The 22,055-nt window shown below is 65.9% G+C and overlaps 1 protein-coding gene across 1 annotated transcript; it reads left to right on the top strand.

Moving 5' to 3' along the window:
* The first annotated feature begins 243 nt into the window (after positions 1-243).
* On the top strand, positions 244-19,683 carry ARHGAP9 (Rho GTPase activating protein 9). The gene is made up of 19 exons (XM_074935261.1): positions 244-1,627; positions 4,181-4,218; positions 5,119-5,533; positions 7,662-7,909; positions 9,533-9,751; positions 10,129-10,275; positions 10,926-11,036; positions 11,398-11,459; positions 12,157-12,244; positions 12,476-12,571; positions 13,198-13,296; positions 13,726-13,852; positions 13,959-14,072; positions 15,730-15,828; positions 17,177-17,257; positions 17,456-17,509; positions 17,851-17,985; positions 18,472-18,577; positions 19,322-19,683. Exons 3-19 carry the CDS (start codon positions 5,119-5,121, stop codon positions 19,506-19,508), a joined length of 2,388 nt encoding a protein of 795 aa, XP_074791362.1. The 5' UTR covers positions 244-1,627; positions 4,181-4,218; the 3' UTR covers positions 19,509-19,683.
* Positions 19,684-22,055: the final 2,372 nt, after the last annotated feature.

Genomic DNA, 22,055 nt, shown 5'->3' with positions numbered 1-22,055 from the left:
GCGGGCCTACGAGCCCCACAATGCACCGCGGCGTAGCGCGGACGTGTCGCGAGACGGGCGCTCGCCGAGCAGAGGGGCTGGCCGGGGTTGCTATGGTTACCAGGGGACGGCGCTGGGCTGGCCAGGGTTACTATGGTTACCCTGGGACGGGGCAGACCGCCCCCCCCGGCATTAATCCCATTTCACACCCCCCCCATCATCCAAAATGGCCGTCCGTCATGGGAAGGTCATTGCACCGCATTGTGATGTCACCAGCACACACCGTGACATCACGGGAGCAGCCTCACAGGGGTGTGCGGCCCGGCGGGAAAGCCAGGGTGACGTCACGGGATTGCGCCCCACTTCCCGCGGGACACGCCCGCCGTTCCTGAGCTCGCACACGCCTTCGCCCTCACGTGCGATCTCGCCCCGTCGTGCGGGTGCCGCTTCTGGTGATGTCATAGCACATCTGACGTAGGCGACCGATGGGATGACGTCGAGAGCTCACGGCATTCCCAGGGACAATGGGCTGGATCGAGCTGTCTAGGGTCTAACCCTTGTCTGGCCCCATTGGTGCACAGAAGGGAAACTGAGGCATAGAGACACTAAGTGACGTGCCCATAGTCACCCAGTGAGGCTGCCAGAGCAGGGCATTGAACCCAGGTTATGCGTGTGCCCCACTGCTGACCCATCCTTCCTCTGGCTGTGGGCTGTGAAAATCCAGGAAAGTTCAGTTTGGGGCTAACAGGTTCCTTCATAACAGACAGGACGAGGATGGAGACTCCCAAACCCTTGGACTCGCAGTGCTTGGGAGCGGTTGTGAGGAGGCCAGCACGTGCTCCAGAGCTCAGCTAACCCAGCTGGTACCGCACAGACCAACCGCAGCAGCATGACACAGAGAGCAACCAGCAGCGATATGCACCGGACTCCACCGCCTGCTGTGCACTCGGCTCAGCCTTAACCCCGCGGCGCTGGATAGCTTCTCCTTCCCTGGCACAGCCTGAGGGGAGAACGCCCACTGCTCACCCTGCAAGTCAGTGACAGAACCACAGATGGAACCCAGGAGTCCTGAATCCAGTTCTCTGTTCTTGTTGCTAGAGCATATGTCCTCCCACAACTGGGAATAGAACCCAGGAGATCTGTCACCCTGCCCCCCCCCAACCACTGGACCCCACTCCCCTCTCACAGCCAGGAATAGAACCCAGGAGTCCTGACACCCAGCCCCTCCCATCCACTAGGTCCCGCTCCCCTCCCACAACCAGGAATAGAACCCAGGAGTCTTGACACCCAGCCCCTCTCACCACTCTCATCCACTAGGTCCCGCTCCCCGCCCACAACCAGGAATAGAACCCAGGAGTCCTGACACCCAGCCCCTCTCACCACTCTCATCCACTAGGTCCCGTTCCCCGCCCACAACCAGGAATAGAACCCAGGAGTCCTGGCGCCCCCAGCAGACAGCCAAGCTTGGTGCCCAGGGCCAGCCCTGGCTGCCTGTCACATGGCCGGGGAGGTGTCACTGAAGCTGCTGACGTGGGCCCGAGCTGTCCCAGGACCCTCCTCCTCTGGCAGCGGCTGCTGAGAAGCTGCCAGCAAAGTTGCAGGAGGTCCCTGCTCCAGTGTGGGGAGCGACTGAACAGTGAGCGGCCAGGTAAGGGGCCTAATGGGGTGGGGAAGGACTTTTCTGCCCAGCCTCTTCGCCAGGGAGAAGGTACTCGAGCTCCTGGCGCTGGCGGGGGGCTCACCAGTCGCAGGCTGCCCGCCATGCCAGGGCTGAAGTGCTTGTGAGATGCTGCTCAGCCATGGGACTCCCTAGAAAGAGACATGGGGAGGGGGGCATCTCTGCAAGGCTCCCCCCTAGAGCATACGTCAGTGAGAAAACCCCTGTCGAAGCAACACAGGTACTGTTACCTGGGCATCCCATACACGTGCCGAGAGCCACCGCCAGGCTGGGGCCACACATGGCCATCATCCGTCTGGAACCATGCACGGCCACTGCCGGGCTGGGGCCACGCACAGCCATCATCTGGCTGGAACCACGCAGGGCCACCGCCGGGCTGGGGCCACACACGACTGTAGGTTGTCAGAGGCACAACTTTGCAAGAGGAAAGGTGCTGAGCAGGCGATTCAAACCACATGTTGTCTGTCTCCACACCGCCCCCAGCCCGCAAGGAAATGCAGCTTTCAAAACAACATCTGGGGGAGCCACCCAGTCTAACCCGGGCTGTCCAGGCTGCAGGGACGGAGAATAAAACAGAGGGGTGGTAGGTGGGACTCTATACTCCTGGGAACGGTCGAAAGGGGTGGACTAGGCAGAGCTGCCACCTGTCCAGATTTTCCCAGGATGGGCCATTTCTGGAGGTAGCTGTCCTGGGAAATGTGCAAGGGTCCTTGCGTGGCTCACGCTGCCGGCTGTCCAGTGGCTCACGCTGCCGCCTGTCCCATGTTTTTGTACCTCAGAAGTGGCAGCCCTAGGACGAGGCCCCAGGCTTCCCAACGCCCAGTGCCCATCGGCATACGAGGGGGCTCGCGATTGGTAAGAGAGAGAAGGAGGAAAATCCAAGTGTGTTGTCTGTGGGAGCCACGGATCCCCATTTCCCAGGTGGAGAAACTGAGGCACAGGGTAGATGAAATGACTTGCCCAAGGTCACCAGCGAGTCAGCGACAGAGGAACCCTGATCTCCTGGATCATTGCCCTGTATCCCATCCTCACAGCAGCCTCCCTCCCTCTCACTTGGTGCGTCTCTGATTGTCCGAGGCCTCCCTGCGCCTCCCGTTGGATTTGGCTGCTGTTTGGTCGGGCGTCTCAGCCGCAGGGGCTGCGTTTTTGGGTTTTGCGTGCGGGCCGAGGGTCCTGTTTAACCGGTGATGTGCCAAGGAGAGTCCATTTCAGAACACGCAGCTTCGGGGTGAGGGGAAGGGACAGAACTGAACAGAGGAGGGGGGTAATTGACCGAGGCTTGCCTGTCAGATGCACTCCCCCAAAGTGACTCGATTGAAGGGGTCTCCGGGGAATAGCCCCCTGGCCAAGCGGTGGGGGGGGCATGGCATATTTTGGAATCAGTGATAAAGAAGCAGAGAGGGCCTGGGGGATGCAGAGGCTTGAAGGGCTGTTAATCCTCATCGCTGCCTGCAAGGTAGGGGCACCACCCAGAGCTAGCTGCATCATGTCAAATTGAGGTTTGGCCTGGGGGTGCGGTGGAGTCTGATGAGGCCCCCCCGCAGGGAGGTGGGTCAGAGGGAATGGGACTCTCCTCTCACGACAGTTTTATTCCACATGGGTGGAATAAAATTATTCCACATGGCCCCCCCCCCAGTTCCCTCCTTCCCATCTGTGCTGAGCGGGGGTTGCGCCCCAGGGCACTGGAGACAGAGACTCACTCTGCTCACGCAGCAGCTCGGCTCACAGGAAGCCGGTGCCCGTCACCGAGCGGAAATGCGGTACCTGCGCTCTGCGCGCCGGCGGGGGGGTGACTGTAAGAAAACAATTAAAACCAGGTCCTTTGTGCTGCCTTGAGGGAGGGGGAGGGGAGTGAGGCTGGGCCAGTGGCTGCCTTTTTGGGGTCCCTGACTCCAAGACCAGAGAATCTCCCCCAGCTGCTCCTCCACCCAGCCAGAGCATCTCAGAGACGGGCACCAAGAATACACACATACCCCCACCCGGCCCCTGGCCAGTCACTCCAGTCCTTAATTCTCCTCCAAGGTACCAACTGGCACCTTGGTTCTTGGCTGCACAGGGGAGGGCGTGGACTGGCCCCGCGCGGGGCAGAGCAAACAACAGTCCCGCCACTGGAGACCCCAACAGGCATGCTGTGTCTGGCTCCCCCTCCCCATGGTCACATGCAGAATGGGCAATCAGGAGCCAGGACTCCTGGGTTCCATCCCCAGCTCTGAGAGGGGAGGGGGGATCTAGTGGTTAGAGCGGGGGAGCTGGGCGTCAGGACTCCTGGATTCCACCCCTGGCTCTGCTGGTAACTCTGCCTTGGAGGCATCCCCCCACACCCCGTGCCCCAGGTTCCCACTCTGTCAGTGGGGTGAGGCTGACCTGCTGACAGGGCTTTGAGCACCTGGGCTGGCAGGGGTGCCAGCTTTGTAAGCGCAGCCCTGGCCTTTGCCCCTTGGTGACACATGCACCCGGCTCAGCGCCCTGGTGCCCGGAGACCATTAACCCTTCAGTGCCTGCTTTTCTCCTTCCCCTCCCCAGGTTCTGCAGGCCAGCCCCATGGCAGCACCCTGGCGGTGGTGAGTCCCTGCGCGCCGCCCCAACACCTCCAGCCCAGCCCATCCCGGTGCCTGAGGTCCCTCCTGGCCACGTCCTCTCCTTCAGTTCAGCTGGGCCTGAACAAGGGCAGCTGGTTCCCTCCCCTGCCCAGCCCTGTGTAGCCCCCGTGACTCTGGGCACGTGGAATGGACCCATGGGCCGAGCCCCCTTGCCATGCCAGTTCTCAGCTCCACCTCCATCCCCACGGTCCAGGGCAGATGGGGGGAGGAAGGGGCCTGAAAGATGCTCCCCATATGGGAATCTGAATCTCAATGTCCCACCCCTGGGGGAAATGTGGTAGTTAGCCAGGGGATGGGGGGGATCCCCAGGGCTGTGTCTCCACCATACAGTTGCTGGTTTGGGCTCTGGGGCCTCTGCCCAAGGCTGCCTGGTCCACGGAAGGCGGGACATGCGGAGGCCCTGCCCCCCCCCCCGCCCTTGGCAGAGCCAGTCACCCTGAGCTGTATGTGGCCGCCTGCGATGAGCCACTGGCTGGAAAGCCGCAGAGCTGGCTGGCTTCCTGTTGTAGCAGCATCTGGGCTTCCTGTAGCCACGTGGCCTCACCCGCTGGCCGCTACCAGGGCACTGAGCCCTGGCTTGGACATGTTCTCTGGGGGGGCGGGCAGGGCAAGCAGCCACGTCCCAGTCTCCACAGCGCCCCCATGGGGGCTGCCCCTGCCAGTCCAGCAGCGGGCCTGAAGCAAGGAGGTCTGGGGCCAGCGGGAAGAGAGGGCCAGGCCGCCTGGGCACGCACCAGCACCGTGCGTCCCAGAGGGGAAGGCCCCCATTCCCCACACCCCGAGCCAGCTGGTCCCCCTTCCCCCGTGCCATTGGGGCCGACGCCCCGTGTCTCAGCCTGGTCCCCTGCCTTCTCCTTCCAGATGACGGTGCTGGGCCCCGGCTGGGCTGGGCTCGTGGCGCGCACAGGGCGGCCAGCCGCTCTCCCCCTCGCTGAGATGCTGTCAGGGCGGTGGCGGCTGGAAGGCCGGTCCTGGCGCCGGGCCAGCCCCTCGCCAGGCTCCTCCTCGGCCGTGGCGCTGCGAGCCCTCTACGACTACCAGTACGAGGCGGAGGACGGGCGCCAGGTGGCCATCGCTGAAGGCGAGTGCTTCCTGCTGCTCCACAAGTCCAACGAGGACTGGTGGCAGGTGCGACGTCTCAGCGATCCCCGGAGGGCACGGCCCATCTTTGTGCCGGCCACCTACGTGGCGGAGGTGGGCCCTCGCGTGGAGGGTGGCCCGTGGCTGAGCGCCACGCTGCTCGCAGCCGCTGGCACCGGGCAGCACCCATCCCCGGGTGAGTGTCTGGCAGGGAGCCGGGTGAGGGCTCAGCAGGGGGCTCTCTCCCCTCCCAGCATGGCACGAGGGGTTATGGGCTGCAGGGACCGGGCTGGGGGTGTCACAGATCCACAGGATCGGGGCTACAGCCCCAGCTTTGGACCGGTCTCTGGGAGGACCGAGACCCCCTCGGGGTCTCGCTCTCCCTCCAGGATCTCCCACACGGCTTCCCCACCTCCTTAGACAGGACCCCTGGCCGTCAGCCCCCGTGTGCCCCGCCAGGAGCTCCTCCAGCGAGTCTCACCGAGACAGACCCCTGAGGGCGACTTGTCCGCTCTGAGGGCTCAGTACCCCTCGCCCGGCAGCTGGAGGGGAGCTCGCACAGCGGGGCCAGGCAGCCAGGTGTATGTCACCTGGAACCTGGCTCGGGAAGCCTTGGGCTAGTGCAGAGGGATGAAAGCTCTGGGCAGCCGAGCACCCAGCCAGGCTGTGGGGAACCCCCTTGTTCCAGCTCTGACTCCGTCCGCCTGAGCTCCTTGCTCAGAGCCCCCTCCCTCCAGTAGCCAGCCCTTCTCCCCCACCTCACCTCTCTCCGGAGCTGCTGCTCAGCCCCACTGCGGAGAGGCGGGACCCAGATCTCTGTCCTTGGTTGCTAGGTATCAGTGTCTGGGTAATTGGTTGGGCATTGTCTTCTCAACTGCTCCTGGGATTAAGGCCGGGCCAGCTGGACGCCATCCACACCTCCACCTCTTTGCCTGCCCTGGGAGCAAACAGCCCTTTGGGGAACAGGGCACCACAGGGGGAAACTGAGGCACACACAGGCTTCATGGAAATGTTACAAAATTCCTGCTTTGTCACAGGGGGTTCAGCAGGAGTCGCTGTCTCCTGGCAGTCAGGGCTGGCCCCAGTGTGGCGCTGGGGGGCTCTGTGCTACATGGAGCGGGGCAGGGGGCTCTCCCCTGGCAGTCAGCGCTGATCCCAGTGCCCCAGGGTGGTACTAAGGGGCACTGTGCTGCAGGGAGTGTGTGTGGGGGGGTCAGCAGGGGTGTCACGGGGTCTCCGGGCGATGCTCTGGGACTGCTCCCTACAAAGCCAGGCAGGACTCTGGGGAAGTCTCCTCTCTGGGAGCAGCCTGTCTGCAGGACACACAGCTCACCCGGCTCCACCTTCCTGGCTCTGACCTCAGAGCATTCAGCATCCTCTGCCCCTCCGTGCGCTTCCCACAGCGAGTCTGCTCAGGCGGGGTCCTGGGGGGGCCAGAGGGTCCTGCCCCGCAACTCCGCAGTCATCCAGCCAGTAAAACAGAAGGTTTATTAGACGACAGGAACATGGTCTAACACAGAGCTTGTAGGTGCAGAGAACAAGACCCCTCAGCCGGGTCCATTCTGGGGGGCAGTGAGCCAGACAACCACGTCTGCCCTTCACTCCATGTCTCCAGCCAGCCCCAAACTGAAAACTCTCTCCAGCCCCTCCTCCTCTGGGCTTTGTCCCTTTCCCGGGCCAGGAGGTCACCGGATTCCTTTGTTCTCCAACCCTTCAGCTCTCACCTTGCAGGGGGGAAGGGCCCAGGCCATCAGTGGCCAGGAAACAGGGTGTCGGACATGTCTGTGTTCAGACCCCTGCACACACCTGCCCTCTAGGGCTCTGCAACAATCATACACCCTTACCCCACCACCTAGATACTTAAGAACTGCCTAGGGGAAACTGAGGCACCCCCACACTATTCAGAGGAAACATGAAGAAAAGTCCCGCTTCGTCAGAAGGGGGCGCTGGGCTGCAGGGAGCGGGTGTGGGGGCTCAGCAGGGGGTGTTGGGCTGCAGGGAGTGGGGGGGGCTCAGCAGGGGGTGCTGGGCTGCAGGGAGTGGGGGGGCTCAGTGGGGGGCGCTGGGCTGCAGGGAGCGGGGTGTGGGGGCTCAGGAGGGGCGCTAGGATAGGCATCTGTTGGATGAGCTGTGAAGCCAGGGGGCCAATGGGATCATGCCTGGAGCTGGGGGGTGGGGAGGCTGCATCCAGGCTCTCAGCTGAGCGGTGGGGGACCCTCTGTCGGCCCCAGATGCTGTTCACAAGCCAAGACGCCCCCTCCCCTCCCGCTGCTGCCCCCCGGCACACCAGGGGCTCTGACCCAGTTGCTCTCTCCCCTTGCCAGGCCTGCAGCCACGGTACCGATCCCTCCAGGACCTGTCCAGCTGCCCAGCCCCGCCTGGCCACTACTCCTGCCACAGCCTGAGCCTGCCAGCCTGGGACCCTGGCCCCCAGCTTGGCCCGGCCCACCCTGTCAGCAGGAGCGTCAGCGCCACCGGCCTGGCCCAGAGCCCCAGCAGGGACGCGCCCACCCCCAGATGCCAGCAGGAGCGGTGCCCGGAGCCAGTGGGGCAGGGGGCCAGCCCCCCTGGGGTGAGTATGGCCTCCTGGGGGAGGGGCAAGGGTTGGGTGTATGCATCTGGCTCCCCCCGCCCTGCCCCTCCCTTCTCCACATCACCCGCCCAGAGCAGACGGGGCAGGGCTGGAGCAGTCCCACAGCATGTGGGCAGCCCCCTGCTATCCCAGCGCTATTCCCCCACCTCTGCTGAGGCCCCTCACTCCCGACCCCCAGTCCCCTGCTAGCCCAGCCCTGGGCTCCCTGGTGCCTGGCCCTGGCCTTGGGTTCATGTAGGAGCCTCCCCCATCCCACCCACCCGCCTTCCTCTTTCTTCCTCTCTCTGACCACAGGGAGGGAAGTGTAGGTACAGGGGCTGTGCTAACCCGCAGGATGTGGGGTGAGCTGTGGGAGGGGCTGCCCCATGGGTTGCGGCCTGGAGCAACACTTCAGGCTCAGCTCCCCAAGAGCTACAGGCCCAGCTACTGCTGGGGGCAGGGGCTGAGTGCTCAGCTGCCCCCCCGGGAAGGGGGGCGGACTGACGGGCAAGGGGTGAGTGTCCGCGTGGGACTTGGGGGGAGGGCGGGCAGCGGGGGGCAGGAGGGAGAGGAGATGGTCATGGGGCGGGAGGAAGGGCACTGCGGGGAGGGAACCGGGTGCAGAGAGGCACAGGATAGGGGACAGAGGGGCTGAGCAGGGACGAGGGGGCCTGGGGTATGGGGGTGGGGACAGTGGGGGGCACAGGAAGTGGCAGGGTGAAGCAGGCACAGCAAGGGGTAGGGAGCCGGGGGCTCAGGAGGGGGCAGGGAGCAGGGGGCACCAGCTGACGGGCGGCTCAGCGCCCCTGGCATTGTTCCAAGCCGCTCTGGGGAAACCGTTCCAAACCTTGCCTAAAGCAAGAGTTTCTCGGCTTCGCCCAGAGCCGGGGGAGGGCGGGACCATGTGTCGCGGTGTCCCAGGCCCGGTGCTCAGCACCTGCTCCGGATGAAGCCGGCCAGGACTCTGGGGAGGGGTCTCCCCTCGGGCCTCACTCCCCCCGGGCAAGGAGCCAGCTCGGTCACCCCGTGAGCTCCCCGCAGCGAGTCCCCCCCGGGGAAGCCTGACACCCCCCCAAAGGCCCTGCCCCCCACCCGCAGCCGGCAGTGACTCCCAGCCAGCGGGCGACGCAGACGGGTTGTTAGTTGCCGGGGACTCAGTGTAGGACGGAGCTGGTTAGCACCTACCAGGGACTCTCAGCAAAGTGCATCGGGGGGGGGGGGGGAGCCAGAGCCCAGGGCCCTCCTGCCATGTCCCAACCCAGGAGACAGACCCCTTCCAGCTGCCCGCCCCCCCGACACCCCCCCCCCGGCTTTGTCTCTTTTCCGAGCCAGCAGGGTCACCTGATCTGTCCCAGCACCTCCAGCTGATCCTTGCAGAGGAGGGGGCCCTGCTACCAGTTGCCAGGCTCCTCCCGGCCTCCCAGCTCTGCCGGTGCCCCTCGCTCCCGACCCGCAGCCCCTCCTTGGGGCTCTGCGAGGAACTTTGGACCCTCTGCCCTCAAGCAGGCTGGATTCTCTCTGACCGTGCACCCCCAACTCTGACATTGGAGTGGGGGGTTCCCTGTAGCCCCTGGGGGCAGCAGCCCTGACAGTAACCAGTGCCCCCCGCCCCATGCCCTGCAGGGTCCACCCTCTGGAGCCACCATGGAGGAGCCCCCAATTTACTGCAACCTGGAGGAGATAAAGCAGGTGCGGGGGGAGCCCCCCAACCCCAGCGGCCCCCCGTTGCAGGTGCTGGACGCCTGGGAGCGCCACCTCGACCCCAGCACCGGCCGCAGCTACTTCTACAACCGGGAGACGGGCGACAAGTCTTGGAAACCTCCACGGCGCCACCGGGAGATGGTAGGGAGACGGGGGGGGTGGGCTGCCCCATTGTCCCCCTGGACTGGTGTGCTGCCCAGCCTCCTGTGCCCTGGCCTGGCTTAGCCAAGCACCCGGGCTGCCCGCCAGGTGCCTGAGACAGCTGAGCACTAATTGCTCTAACGAAGCACGCCAGGGAGGGGAGGGAGCTGGGTGGGCCGTGGGCAAAACCCAGGAGTCTCCTGCTACAACAGTGTCCCAGGAGCGCAGTACCAGGAGCAGTGCAGGTCAGGAGGGGCCCCGGCAGAGCTGGTGGGGGGCAGGGCTGGGCAATCAGGGGGCTGCGGGTCGGGAGTGAGGGGCATCACCATGCTGTGGGTTGGGGGGCACTCCCTGACTTGCTCCCCTCTCCCCTGCAGAGTTTGCTCCCCGTGGAGGCTCTGAGCCCCGAGCCCCCGGCAGCCGCTGACCCGGGGGAGACGCTGGCGCAGGGCGGGGACAGCGTCCAGGCCGGCCGGCTCGGCTACACCAAATCCATGATCTTGCCGGAATCCCATGTGCCCAAGGTGAGATGCCCGCAGGGGGCCGGGGCCGCGTGGGCGGGCTGGGGGCAGCACCTGGGTTGTTTCTCTGGGGTTGATGTGTTGGGGGCAGGGCTGGTCCTCGGGCCACATCTTGGGGGGCCGCTTGTCAGGAGAAGGGTGTCTGGACTGTTCTGTCTCTGGGGCCTCAGGGTGCATGGGGGGTGGGTCCTTGGCTCTGGGGGGGCAGGAGGCTGTCTGGGGCAGCAGCCCCATGTTCTGTCTCAGGGAGACAGTGTGTTTGGGGCATGGGTTAGCATTCGGGGGGGGGGGGGAGCCCCATGCAAATCCCGCATTCTCTTTCAGGAGGCAGGATGTTGGGGGGCAGAGTGTTCAGGGCAGGGTGTGGGGGGCAAGGTATTCAGGAGGCATGGTGGGGGGCAGAGTGGGGGGTATTGGGGGGCATGGTGGGGGGAAGGTTGTGGGGGCTGGTTGTTGGGGGAAGGGTAGGGAGGCAGGGTGTGGAGGGCTGGTTGTTGGGGGCCAGGGTATTGGGGGGCTGGGTGGGGGGGGCAGGGAGTTGGGGGGCCGGTTGTTGGGGGCCAGGTGGGGGCAGGGTGTTGGGGGGCCGGGTGGGGGGGCAGGGAGTTGGGAGGCAGTGACCCATCTCCCCTGCTCTCTCACTCTTTCTGCAGGTGTCTCACCGCAGGAATCGCTCCCAGCCCAGCTTTGAGGACTGGGTGGGGACCGGTCCCCCCACCACTTCCCCCGGGGGCTGCCCCCCTCACCCCTCTGACTTACCCCATGTGAGTTAATCCCCAGCCCCCTCCTGCTCCCCTGGGCCCCCCATGTGCTGACTGAACAGGAAATTCCCAGCCAGCAGCTCCCAAGGCCGGGGTGTGTGTGAATGGGCCCTGCCCCCCATCCCCTTGGTCACCCCCAAACGGATTCGATTCCCAAGAGCTGGCTGGGGCCCCCGCCGTGTGGTTCAGGCCAGGGGGCACTGGCCTGGGCAGGTCGGGGGGAGGGAGTGGGGGGCAGGGCTGTGGGGGGTGAGGGGTGGGGTTGAGCAGGGGGCTGTGGAGGAGAGGGAGGGAGTGGGGGTCAGGGGCTGTGGGGGGCAGGGGCTGTGAGGGGTCGGGGGGCTGACAACTCTCCCCACGGCAGGAGGTGGAGAAGGCTGGGCAGCTGAACAAAACCAAGATTGCAGAGGGGGGCCGGAAACTCAGGTACGTGGTGGTGGTGGGGGAGGTCCCTGCAGCAGGTGTCAGGCATCCTGGGGGGGCAGGAGGGGGGATCCCTGTGGTGGGGGGAGACGTCCTGGGGGAGACAGGAGGGGGGGTCCCTGTGGTGGGGGGGAGATGTCCTGGGGGGGCAGGAGGGGGGTCCCTGTGGCGGGAGGAGGCATCCTAGGGGGCAGGGGGGGGGTCCCTGTGGTGGGGGGAGGCATCCTGGGGGAGACAGGAAGTGGGGTCCCTGTGGTGGGGGGAGGCATCCTGGGGGGGCAGGAGGGGGAATCCCTGTGGCGGGGAGAGGCGGCGGGGGGGAGACAGGAGGTGGGGTCCCTGTGGTGGGGGGAGGCATCCTGGGGGGGCAGAAAGGGGAGTCCCTGTGGTGGGGGAAGGTGGCGGGGGGAGACAGGAGGGGGGAGTCCCTGTGGCGGGGGCCTCGCCGTGGCTCCCCCCCTCCAGCAGGGCGCGGGGAGCCGCTCGGCCTCTCACAGCCCAGGGGTTTGGACAAGGGACGTCCTGGGCATGAAGGGACAAAGGGGCCTTTCTCAGCTGAAGCTCGGGGCCCAAGGAGGGGGGAGCTCAGGGCATGGCGGGGGGCAGCTGGGGCTCCCGGGGGGGGGAAGTTCCAGGGCAGCAAGGGGTGGGGGGCTCTTGGGGGCTGTCCCAGCTGGGCTCAGCCTCCTCTCTCTGGCAGGAAGAGCTGGGGCATCTCCTGGGTGGTGCTGGCTGGGAACAGCCTCGTCTTCTACAAGGATCTCAAGGGCCCGGCCCCCACCAGCTGGGTGAGTGGGGGGCTGGGGGGGGTGAGCGGGGGGGCGGGGGGGTCACACCTGTCCCAGACCCCAGGAGATGGGAGCTGCCTGGGGAGGGGCCGCGCTGCCCCCCAGACCCCGCCTGTGCCAGCCCACGCTGCAGCCCAGGGGGTACTCAGGGCCCAGGCCCCCCCCAGCAGCCCCATGGCTGAGCGATGCCTGTGGGTGCGGCCCTGACGCCCCCTCCCCTCGCCCCCCCAGAGACCCGCCAGCAGCAGGCCTGAGAGCAGCGTGGACCTGCGGGGCGCGGTGCTGGAGCGGGCACGCGACATGTCCAGCAAGAAGAACGTCATCCACGTGAGTGTGGGGGGAGCCCCGGCTCACGCCCCCCCAGGGACCCAGAACCCCCCTGGCTCCCAGCAACACCCCCCAGGGACCCAGAACCTTCCCTGGCACCCTGCAATGCCCCCCCAGGGACCCAGAACCCCCCCCAGCTCCCAGCAACACCCCCCCCAGGGACCCAGAACCCCCCCCAGGGATCCAGAACCCTCCCGGCTCCCAGCCACACACCCCCCAGGGACCCAGAACCTCCCCTGGTACCCTGCAATGCCCCCCCAGGGACCCAGCAACCCCCCCAGGGACCCAGCAACACTCCCCCCCAGGGACCCAGAACCTCCCCCGGCACCCAGTGTCCCACCCTGGCCCCACCGCTGAGCTCCGGGGCTCCTGGACCCCTGCACCCCACGGTCCCTGTCCCCAGAGCAGCCTGGGAGATGCTCTCCTCAACTGCCCATGGGGGGGTGGCTTCTTGTCCCCCCAGGCGCCAGATGCCTCCCCCAAGCCCTGCAGAGTCTGGGCATCCCTGCCTGGCCCCTGACCTGCCTCTAGACCAGCCCCCTCTCCCCACAGAGCCTGGGGGGGAGCCTGCTGGGGGGGAGCCTGCCCCTGCCCGGCCCCCTGACCTGCCCGTGTCCCCCTGGCAGCTCCGCACAGTGACTGGCAACGAGTTCCTGCTGCAGTCGGACAGCGAGGCCGAGATCCAGGAGTGGCACCAGACTATCAAGAGCGTCATCCGTAGGCTGGTGAGTGCCAGTGGGCAAAGGGTTAACGCGGCCCAGGCCTGGGTATTGGGGGCCCCCACCCATGGGAAACCTGGGGACAGGAGGGGATAAAGGAGTTGCCCCCTGCTGACCTCCCCCTGCTCTGCCAGTGCCCCTCACTCCCGACCCGCAGCCCCTGCTAGCCCAGCCCTGGGCTCTGCCCTCTCAGCTCTGCCGGTGCCCCTCACTCCCGACCCACAGCCTCTGCCAGCCCAGCCCGGGGCTCTGCCCCTCTGGCCCGACCGGCTGTCCCAGCCCTGGGTTGCCCCGAATGTGGGGAATGCCCAGCACGCTGCCCCTCCCCCTCCATCCCCTGGCGTGGCTGGGAGTGTTTCCCATCCCCCGTCACATTGCAAACCCCCCCCCCCCCGTTGGCTGCTCCCCTGCCTGACGCGTCCCCCTGCGCCCCAGGACCGGGAGAACCCCCTGGACGAGCCGGGCTACGTGCTGCGCTGGGCCGGCAGCTCCGAGCTGGGGGAGCTGAGCGGGGACGAGGAGGACGAGGGGCTGAGGCCAAAGGACAGCTGGAAATCCTCCGGTAGGTGCCCACCGCGGCGGGGGAGGGGGCTGGCCTTGGGGTTGGGGGAGGGTTGACGGGCCTGGGGGGCTCGTTGGCTGCTTCACCCCCCTCTGCCCCCCTCCAGGCTCCACCCGCCGCCCGGACAGCACCGAGAGGAAGCGGGTCAAGAGCAAACTCCGGCGCTTCATCGTCAAACGGCCCCCGCTGCAGAGCCTGCAGGAAAAGGGGCTCATCCGAGGTGGGGACCCCCTGCCCCCCACCCCCCTGTACCCCATTCCCCCTGCACCCCCTGCCCCACCACTGCAGAGCCTGCAGGAGAAGGGGCTCATCTGAGGTGGGGACCCCCTGCCCCCCACCCCCCTGTATCCCATCACCCCATAATTCCCTGCACCCCCTCCCCTGTACCCCTTCCCCTGCTCCATACCTCCACCCCATCTCCTCCATCCACCTGCCTACTATCCCCCCTGCTCCCTGTCCCCCATTCCCCCTGCACCCCCTGCCCCACCGCTGCAGTGCCTGCAGGAGAAGGGGATCATCCAAGGTGGAGACCCCCTCCCCCATTGCACCCCCTGCCCGCCATTCCCTGCTCCCCATCTCCCTGTACCCCATTCCCTGCACCCCTGTCACGGAGTCCCCGGGTGATGCTCTGATACTGCTCCCCACAAAGCCAGGCAGGACTCTGGGGAAGTCTCCTCTCTGGGAGCAGCCTGTCTGCAGGACACACAGCTCACCCGGCTCCACCTTCCTGGGTCTGACCTCGGAGCATTCAGCATCCTCTGCCCCTCCCTGCGCTTCCCACAGCGAGTCCGCCCACGCGGTGTCCTGGGGGGGGGGGGCAGAGGGTCCTGCCCCCCAACTCTGCAGTCAGACGGGACTCTCAGCCAGCCAGTAAAACAGAAGGTTTATTAGACGACAGGAACATGGTCTAAGCAGAGCTTGTAGGTGCAGAGAACCGGACCCCTCAGCCGGGTCCATTTTGGGGGCCAGTGAGCCAGACAACCCCGTCTGCCCTTCACTCCATGTCTCCAGCCAGCCCCAAACTGAAAACTCTCCCCAGCCCCCCCTCCTCTGGGCTTTGTCCCTTTCCTGGGCCAGGAGGTCACCGGATTCCTTTGTTCTCCAACCCTTCAGCTCTCACCTTGCAGGGGGGAAGGGCCCAGGCCATCAGTGGCCAGGAGACAGAGTGTCGCCATTTATGGACCCTGGCCCTTTGCTCTGCAACAATCACACCCCCTTATCCCACCACCTAGAGACTTAAGAAATGCATGGGGGAAACTGAGGCACCCCTACGGTATTCAGAGGAATCATTAAGAACAGTCTCACTTTGTCACAACTCCCCACACTCCATCCCCGTACCCCTTCCCCACCCCCGGCTCCATACCTCCACCCCATCTCCCCCATCCCCTGCACCCCCACAACACCCCCACCCCCTGCTCCTCATCTCCCCCAGCCCCTCTGTAACCCATCCCCTGCTCTCCCACCACGACAGAAGTCGCAGAAGAAGGGGCTCAGTCAAGGTGGGGACCCCGTATGCTCTGTACCACTCCTGCTGATACAGGATTGCATGGCCTTAGGGGACATTAGATGCAAATTATTTAATAAGGCAATCTGCATATTTGTAAAAACTGCCCCTCCCCCCACTCAGCCCAGCCTCCCTCCCCCGCTGGACCCAGTTCTCAGCCCCCCCAGCCTCCCCTTTTCACCCCCCCCCCAAACTTGGTGCCCCCAGCACCCCCAGTGGCCAGCTGCTGGGATTGCAGCTCTGCCCACAGCCCTGGTGGGGCAAAGGGATGGGCTGGGCAGCCCTTGAGGTGAGAGCAGGCCCCCCCCGAGCTGTTTCTGCCCCCCTGTGGTCCCTTGATCCAGCCTGGCGCCCACCCCTGTCCTCTCTCCAGACCAGGTCTTCGGCTGCCGGCTGGACGCCCTGTGCCAGCGGGAGAACGACATGGTGCCCCGCTTTGTCCGGCTCTGCGTTGAGGCTGTGGAGCAGAGAGGTAGGAGCCCCGCGGGCAGGGGCCCGGCATGCCAGGCCCCCCCAGCGTGGAGCCCCTCCCTCCCTGGGGCAGAGCCCCACCTGCCATTCAGGGGTGTCTTTCTGCATGGGCCTTGTCACGGAGTCCCCGGGCGATGCTCTGGAACTGCTCCCCATGAAGCCAGGCAGGACTCTGGGGAGTCTCCTCTCTGTGAGCAGCCTGTCTGCAGGACACACAGCTCACCCGGCTCCACCTTCCTGGGGCTGACCTCAGAGCATTCAGCATCCTCTGCCCCTCCGTGCGCTTCCCACAGCGAGTCCGCTCAGGTGGGGTCCTGGGGAAGCCAGAGGGTCCTGCACCCCAACTTCGCAGACAGATGTGACTCTCAGCCAGCCAGTAAAACAGAAGGTTTATTAGACGACAGGAACGTGGTCTAAAACAGAGCTTGCGGGTGCAGAGAACAGGACCCCTCAGCTGGGTCCATTTTGGGGGGGACAGTGAGCCAGACAACCACGTCTGCACTTCACTCCATGTCCCAGCCAGCCCCAAACTGAAACTCCCTCCAGCCCCTCCTCCTCTGGGCTTTGTTCCTTTCCCGGGCCAGGTGGTCACCTGATTCCTTTGTTCTCCAACCCTTTAGCTCTCACCTTGCAGGGGGGAAGGGCCAGGCCATCAGTTGCCAGGAAACAGGGTGTTGGTCATTCTCTGTGTCCAGACCCCTGCACACACCTGCCCTCTAGGGCTCTGCAATGATCATACACCCTTACCCCACCACCTAGATCCTTAAGAACTGCATAGGGGAAACTGAGGCACCCCCACAATATTCAGAGGAAACATTAAGAACAGTCCCACTTCGTCACAGGCCTCCCATGCGGGGTGTCCCAGTGCCCAGCCAGCACCACCAGCACCTGGGGAGGGGGAAGAGACCTCGGACAGGGGGCAGGCATGCTCCCCCATGAGACCTCCAAGCGGGGCCTGGGGCAGGTGGGGGGGCACACGGGGCTCCGAGCAGGGCCTGGGGTAGGCAAGCCCTCTTCAAACGGGGTTATAGGTGGGGGGGCACACGGAGCTCTGAGCGAGATGGGGGGGGCAGGGGACACATGGGGCTCCAAACAGCATTTGGGGGCTGGGTGAGGGGTACCTGGAGGGAGCTCTGAGTGGGGGGGGGGGCCAGGGGGCATATGGAGCTCTGAGCAGGGGCACGTGGGGGGCCACATGGAGCCCTGAACAGGGTCTGAGGGGTGGGCGGGGGGCACCCAGAGCTGTGAGCAGGGGCGGGGGGTAGGCGGGGGGAACACGGGGTTCCGTGGGGATGGCGGGGGTCATAACTGCCCCGAGCAGGGTCTCACCCCTCCCTCCCTGGCCCCAGCAGGCCTCGATGCGGACGGGATCTACCGGGTGAGTGGGAACCTGGCCGTGATCCAGAAGCTGCGTTTTGCCGTCGACCGGGGTGAGCGTCTGGGCCCAGGGCCGGGGGGCGGGTTGGGGGGGCAGCTGCCCTAGAAGCTGCTCCCTGCAGGGGGGTGGCCGCCCCTCACCATGGCCCTTGGCCTTTGCCCTGGGGCTGCAGTGGCCCCACCTCCCCATAACCCCGGCCCCGTGGGGCTGCCAGCCAGGGCGGGGTCGTGATGGGCGTGTTCTTTTGCAGAGCGGGCAGTGACCTCGGACGGGCGCTATGTCTTCCCGGAGCAGCCGTGCCAAGGTAGAGCCAGGCCAGGTGGGCACCATGCACGCGTCCACTCCCCCTGTGGGGTGCCTGGCATCGCCAGCGGGTCACGCTGTGCTCAGGGGGCGCGGGGGCTTTCGACATGGGGATGCCCGTGGCCGGGGGGGGGCACAGTGTGTGAGGGAGACCTGGGCGTGTCCATGACCTAGGGGTGCAGTGGGTGGGGGGGTGCAGTGGCCCCCATATTCCACACTCTGGGCACGTGCTACCCATGGGGCTGGCTCGGTCTCTCCAGCTCAGCCGGGCCCGGCCCTGCGCCCCTCGTGGTGCCCCCCCGCGCTGCACCCCCCCAGGGCTGACCCGCCCGTGTCCCCCAGAGGAGCGGCTGAGCCTGGCGGACCCCGAGTGGGACGACGTCCATGTGGTGACCGGCGCCCTCAAGCTCTTCTTCCGCGAGCTGCCCGAGCCCCTGGTGCCCTTCGTCCTCTTCGACGCCTTCGTGGCTGCCGTCAGTAAGGACCTGCCACCCCCCCCCAGCCGTCCCCCACAGGGCCTCCCCTGCGCCCAGCCCCTCCTCGCGGGGCTTCCCCTGTGCCCAGCCCCTCCCCCCTGCGGGGCTTCCCCTGTGCCCAGCCCCTCTTCACTCGTTTCCTCTGTGCTCAGCCCCTCCCCCCGCGGGACTTCCCCTGTGCCCAGACACTCCCCCCGCGGAGCCACTTCTGTACCCAGCGCCCCTCACCATGTGGTCTCCCATGTGCCGCATGCCCCATGCCCCAATCCCAGGCAGGGGCAGGGGAGGCGGGGCAGGCTGATGCCCTGAGTGGCTCCACCCCCCGTTGTGGGCCCCCCCCCCGACCTCAGGGACCCAGGCTACCTGAGTCACTGGCAGCTCCCCCTCCCCGCGCAGCCAGTGCCCACAGACTCCGGGGGGGGGCAGCCCTGGGGCCCCCGTGCCCCCATCTCGTCCAGCTGCAGAGCCACGTCGCTTCTCCCCACAGAGCTCCCGGCCGGCGCCGAGCGGGTGCAGCGCCTGGCCGAACTGGTCCAGAGCCTGCCCCCACCTAACTACGCCACCCTGCGCTACATCCTGGCCCACCTCCGCAAGTAAGTGGGGGACTTGGGAAATCCGGGGGGGTCAAATATCCCCAGGGTGGGGAGCAGAGCCAGGGCCTGCAGGTTGGGATTGAGGGGCCCCGGCAGCCGTGGAGGGAAGCGGGTCGGGGTTGAAGGAAACCGGTGGACATGAGGGGCAGAGGGTCGGGATTGGGGGGCCCCAGCGGGCATGGGGGACTGCGGGTGGGGATTGGGGGGTACCAGTGGCTGGTAGGGGGCAGTGGGTTCAGGATTGAGGGGCCCCAGTGGCCGGAGGGGGGCCGTGGGTCAGGATTGAGGGGCCACGGCGGCCATGGAGGCTGTGGATAGGGATTGGGGGCCCCAGGTTGGGATTGGGGGGCCACAGTGGCCGTGGAGGGCTGTGGGTCGGGATTGAGGGGCCCCGGTGGCCGTGGGTCAGGATTGAGGGGCCCGACAGACATGGGGGGCTGCGGGTCGGGATTGGGGGACCAAGTGGCTGTGGGGGGCTGTGGGTCGGGATTGGGGGGCCCTGGCAGACACGAGGGGCTGCGGGTCAGGATTGGAGGGCCCCAGTGGCCATGGGGGGCTGTGGGTCGGGATTGAGTGGCCCCGGTGGCCGTGGGTCGGGATTGAGGGGCCTGGCAGACACAGGGGGCTGTGGGGCGGGATTGGAGGGCCCCAGTGGCCGTGGGGGGCTGCGGGGTGGGATTGCGGGCCCTGGCAGACACGGGGGGCTGCGGGGCGGGATTGAGGCCCCTCTCTGCCGCCCCCCAGGGTGATGGAGTACGCCGACGTGAACCGCATGACCCGGCAGAACATCGGCATCGTCTTTGGCCCCACGCTGCTGCGGCCCGAGAAGGAGCTGGCCAGCATGGCTGTGGACATGGTCCACCAGAACCAGGCTGTGGAGCTGCTGCTCTCCGAGTTCCAGCACATCTTCCCGGCCCCCGGCGCCAACTGAGCCCCTGGCCGGGCCTGGGGCCCGGGCCCCGAACCCCTGCCCAGGATCAGGGCCGCCGCCTGGCCCAGACTGGGCTCAGCGCAGCCAAGGACAATGGCCCTGTCTCACCCCCGGGCGTTGGACCATGGAGACCCTGCATGGGAGCCGGTGTCCCCGAGCGGGGAAAGGCCCCGTGCCCCATTCCCCATGCCCCTGAGCCAGCCTGTGCCCCGCCCTGGGGCCAGATCGGAGCCCCTGCCCTGCCAGGTCTGTGCGTGCCCAGGGCACCGTCTGTCTCGACTCACGAGCCCGAGGCCGGGCAGTAAATGGCCATCGGCCCAGGGAGCCCCCCGGTCTCTGTGCTGTGATTTGCTGCGGGGGAGGGGGGTGAGACGAAGTGGGACAGTTCTTAATGTTTCTTCTGAATAGTGTGGGGGTGCCTCAGTTTCCCCTAGGCAGTTCTCAAGTCTCTAGGGGGTGGGATAAGGGGGTATGATCCTTGCAGAGCCCTAGAGGGCAGGTGTGTGCAGGGGTCTGGACACAGAGAATGGCCGACACCCTGTTTCCTGGCCACTGATGGCCTGGGCCCTTCCCCCCTGCCAGGTGAGAGCTAAAGGGTTGGAGAACAAAAGAATCCGGTGACCTCCTGGCCCGGGAAAGGGACAAAGCCCAGAGGAGGGGGAGCTGGAGAGAGTTTCAGTTTGGGGCTGGCTGGGGCTGATGAGTGAAGGGCAGACGTGGTTGTCTGGCTCACTGCCCCCCAAAATGGACCCAGCTGAGGGGTCCTGTTCTCTGCACCTATGAGCTCTGTGTTAGACCATGTTCCTGTCGTCTAATAAACCTCTGTTTTACTGGCTGGCTGAGAGTCCCGTCTGACTGCGGAGTTGCGGGGCAGGACCCTCTGGTCCCCTCAGGACCCCACCTGGGCGGACTCGCTGGGGGAAGCGCACGGAGGGGCAGAGGATGCTGAATGCTCCAAGGTCAGACCCAGGAAGATGGAATCTGTGTGAGCTTTGTGCCCTGCAGACAGGCTGCTCACAGAAAGGAGACTGCCCCAGAGTCCTGCCTGGCTTCGTGAGGAGCAGGTCAGAGCATCGCCCAGGGACCCCATGACAACTGGTGGCAGAGGTGGGATGTACTGCACCCCATGGATGGCACTTCCTGCAGTAAGTGACAGGGGATTGACGGGGACCAGGCGTGCTGAAGATTCAGAGAGAGACGGTTTCAGGGGGCGGTTAACCCCGGGAGTGTGTGACCAGAGAGAAGGACTTTTGCAGTAACAGGGTTCCCCTGGGGATTGCAGCGAGCGGTCCCAGGGGTGGAAGAGTCTGCCGCTCGACCCTGGCAAAGAGGTGGTGACCTCGAGAAGGGCTGGCACACTAGGGGTTCTCCCTGGAAACCGTGGGGAGCTGAGAGCACACAGGCTTCTGAGTCCACAGCAACTTGGGAAGAGCGGAGTGATGGCCTGTCACCGTCTCCTGAAGAAGGACATTGTAACCCTGTGCAGAAAGAGAGGGTTGAGCATTGGAAAGTTCACCAAAGCACAGTTCATCGTGCAGCTGGAGGAGGATGACCGCTCTAAGGAGCAGATTCCTGACCCCAAATGGGGCTAGAGCAGGATCAGGGAGCAGCTGGAGCGGTAGCCAGGCATCCCCAAGACTCCTGTCCCCGACCAGACGGGGGTCTTCACGATCGGGTTCCCCATCTGGGGATCGGAGACGGACGGGATTGGAGCTGAGTCCGAGAGAGCGAGAGGACCGTGAGAGACAGCGAGGGACCGAGAAAGAGCTGCAGAAGCAGCAGCAGCATGAACTGGCGGTGGGGGAGTGGAGAGGCCTAGGGGACCTCCCCGGGGTGAGTGGGGATAGACCCCGGGGGGCCAGTTCCGCAGGAAACCTCGAGACTAAATTGCTGCCCCTGGTTAAGGAGGGGGGGATGTGGATGCCCACCTCACTGCCTTTGAGCAGGCTGGCGATTTGAACCAGGGGGACCCTGCGGAAAAGCCCCGGTGTCTAGCTCCCTTGCTGGGTCCCAAGGCCATAGACTCCGTCAGCCAGATGGGTGGGGAGGTGGACAGGCTCCCACTCCTGACCCCAACCTATATGTCTAGCTGGAAGGTGATGGTCAATGGGGAGACATTCCTGGGGTGGCGAGATCCTGGGAGAGAGAGAACTGTTGTCAGGCCCTGGGTGGTGCAGCCTCAGATGCTGAGGGGCTGTGTGAGCTGGGTGAGGGTCCCAGGGATGAAGCCCCTCACCCTGCCTACGGCCCAGATCCCTGTGCAGACCCAGGAGGGGTGGGGCTGGCTGGTCATTGGGGTTCTCCAGGACACCAGCTGCGAGACCCTGTTGGGGGGTGACTGTGTCTCTTTGGGACAGGATCCAGGCCCTGCTCCTGTAACGGCCAAGGGTTTGAATTTGAATCCAGGGAACCAATCGGTGGAGAGGGAAATGGTCAGTGAAAATGCAGATGACCTGGCTGGCAGCAGGGAGGAGCGGCTAGGCTCAGGATACCTGGCTGCCTGTAAGCAGACCCCTGGGGCTGGGTGGGACAGAGAGATGCTCCCCG

The sequence above is a fragment of the Natator depressus genome, chromosome 20, assembly GCF_965152275.1.
Source record: "Natator depressus isolate rNatDep1 chromosome 20, rNatDep2.hap1, whole genome shotgun sequence".
In the NCBI taxonomy this organism is placed as follows: domain Eukaryota; kingdom Metazoa; phylum Chordata; order Testudines; family Cheloniidae; genus Natator; species Natator depressus.
This window is presented reverse-complemented; position numbering and strand designations above follow the sequence as displayed.

Bases quoted from the DNA above. Each gene is read 5' to 3' on its own strand.
- ARHGAP9 (XM_074935261.1), top strand. From the start codon at position 5,119: ATGACGGTGCTGGGCCCCGGCTGGGCTGGGCTCGTGGCGCGCACAGGG. The intron at 11,037-11,397 runs GTGAGTTAATCC...TCCCCACGGCAG, and splicing joins ACCCCTCTGACTTACCCCAT to GAGGTGGAGAAGGCTGGGCA. The intron at 12,245-12,475 runs GTGAGTGGGGGG...TCGCCCCCCCAG, and splicing joins GCCCGGCCCCCACCAGCTGG to AGACCCGCCAGCAGCAGGCC.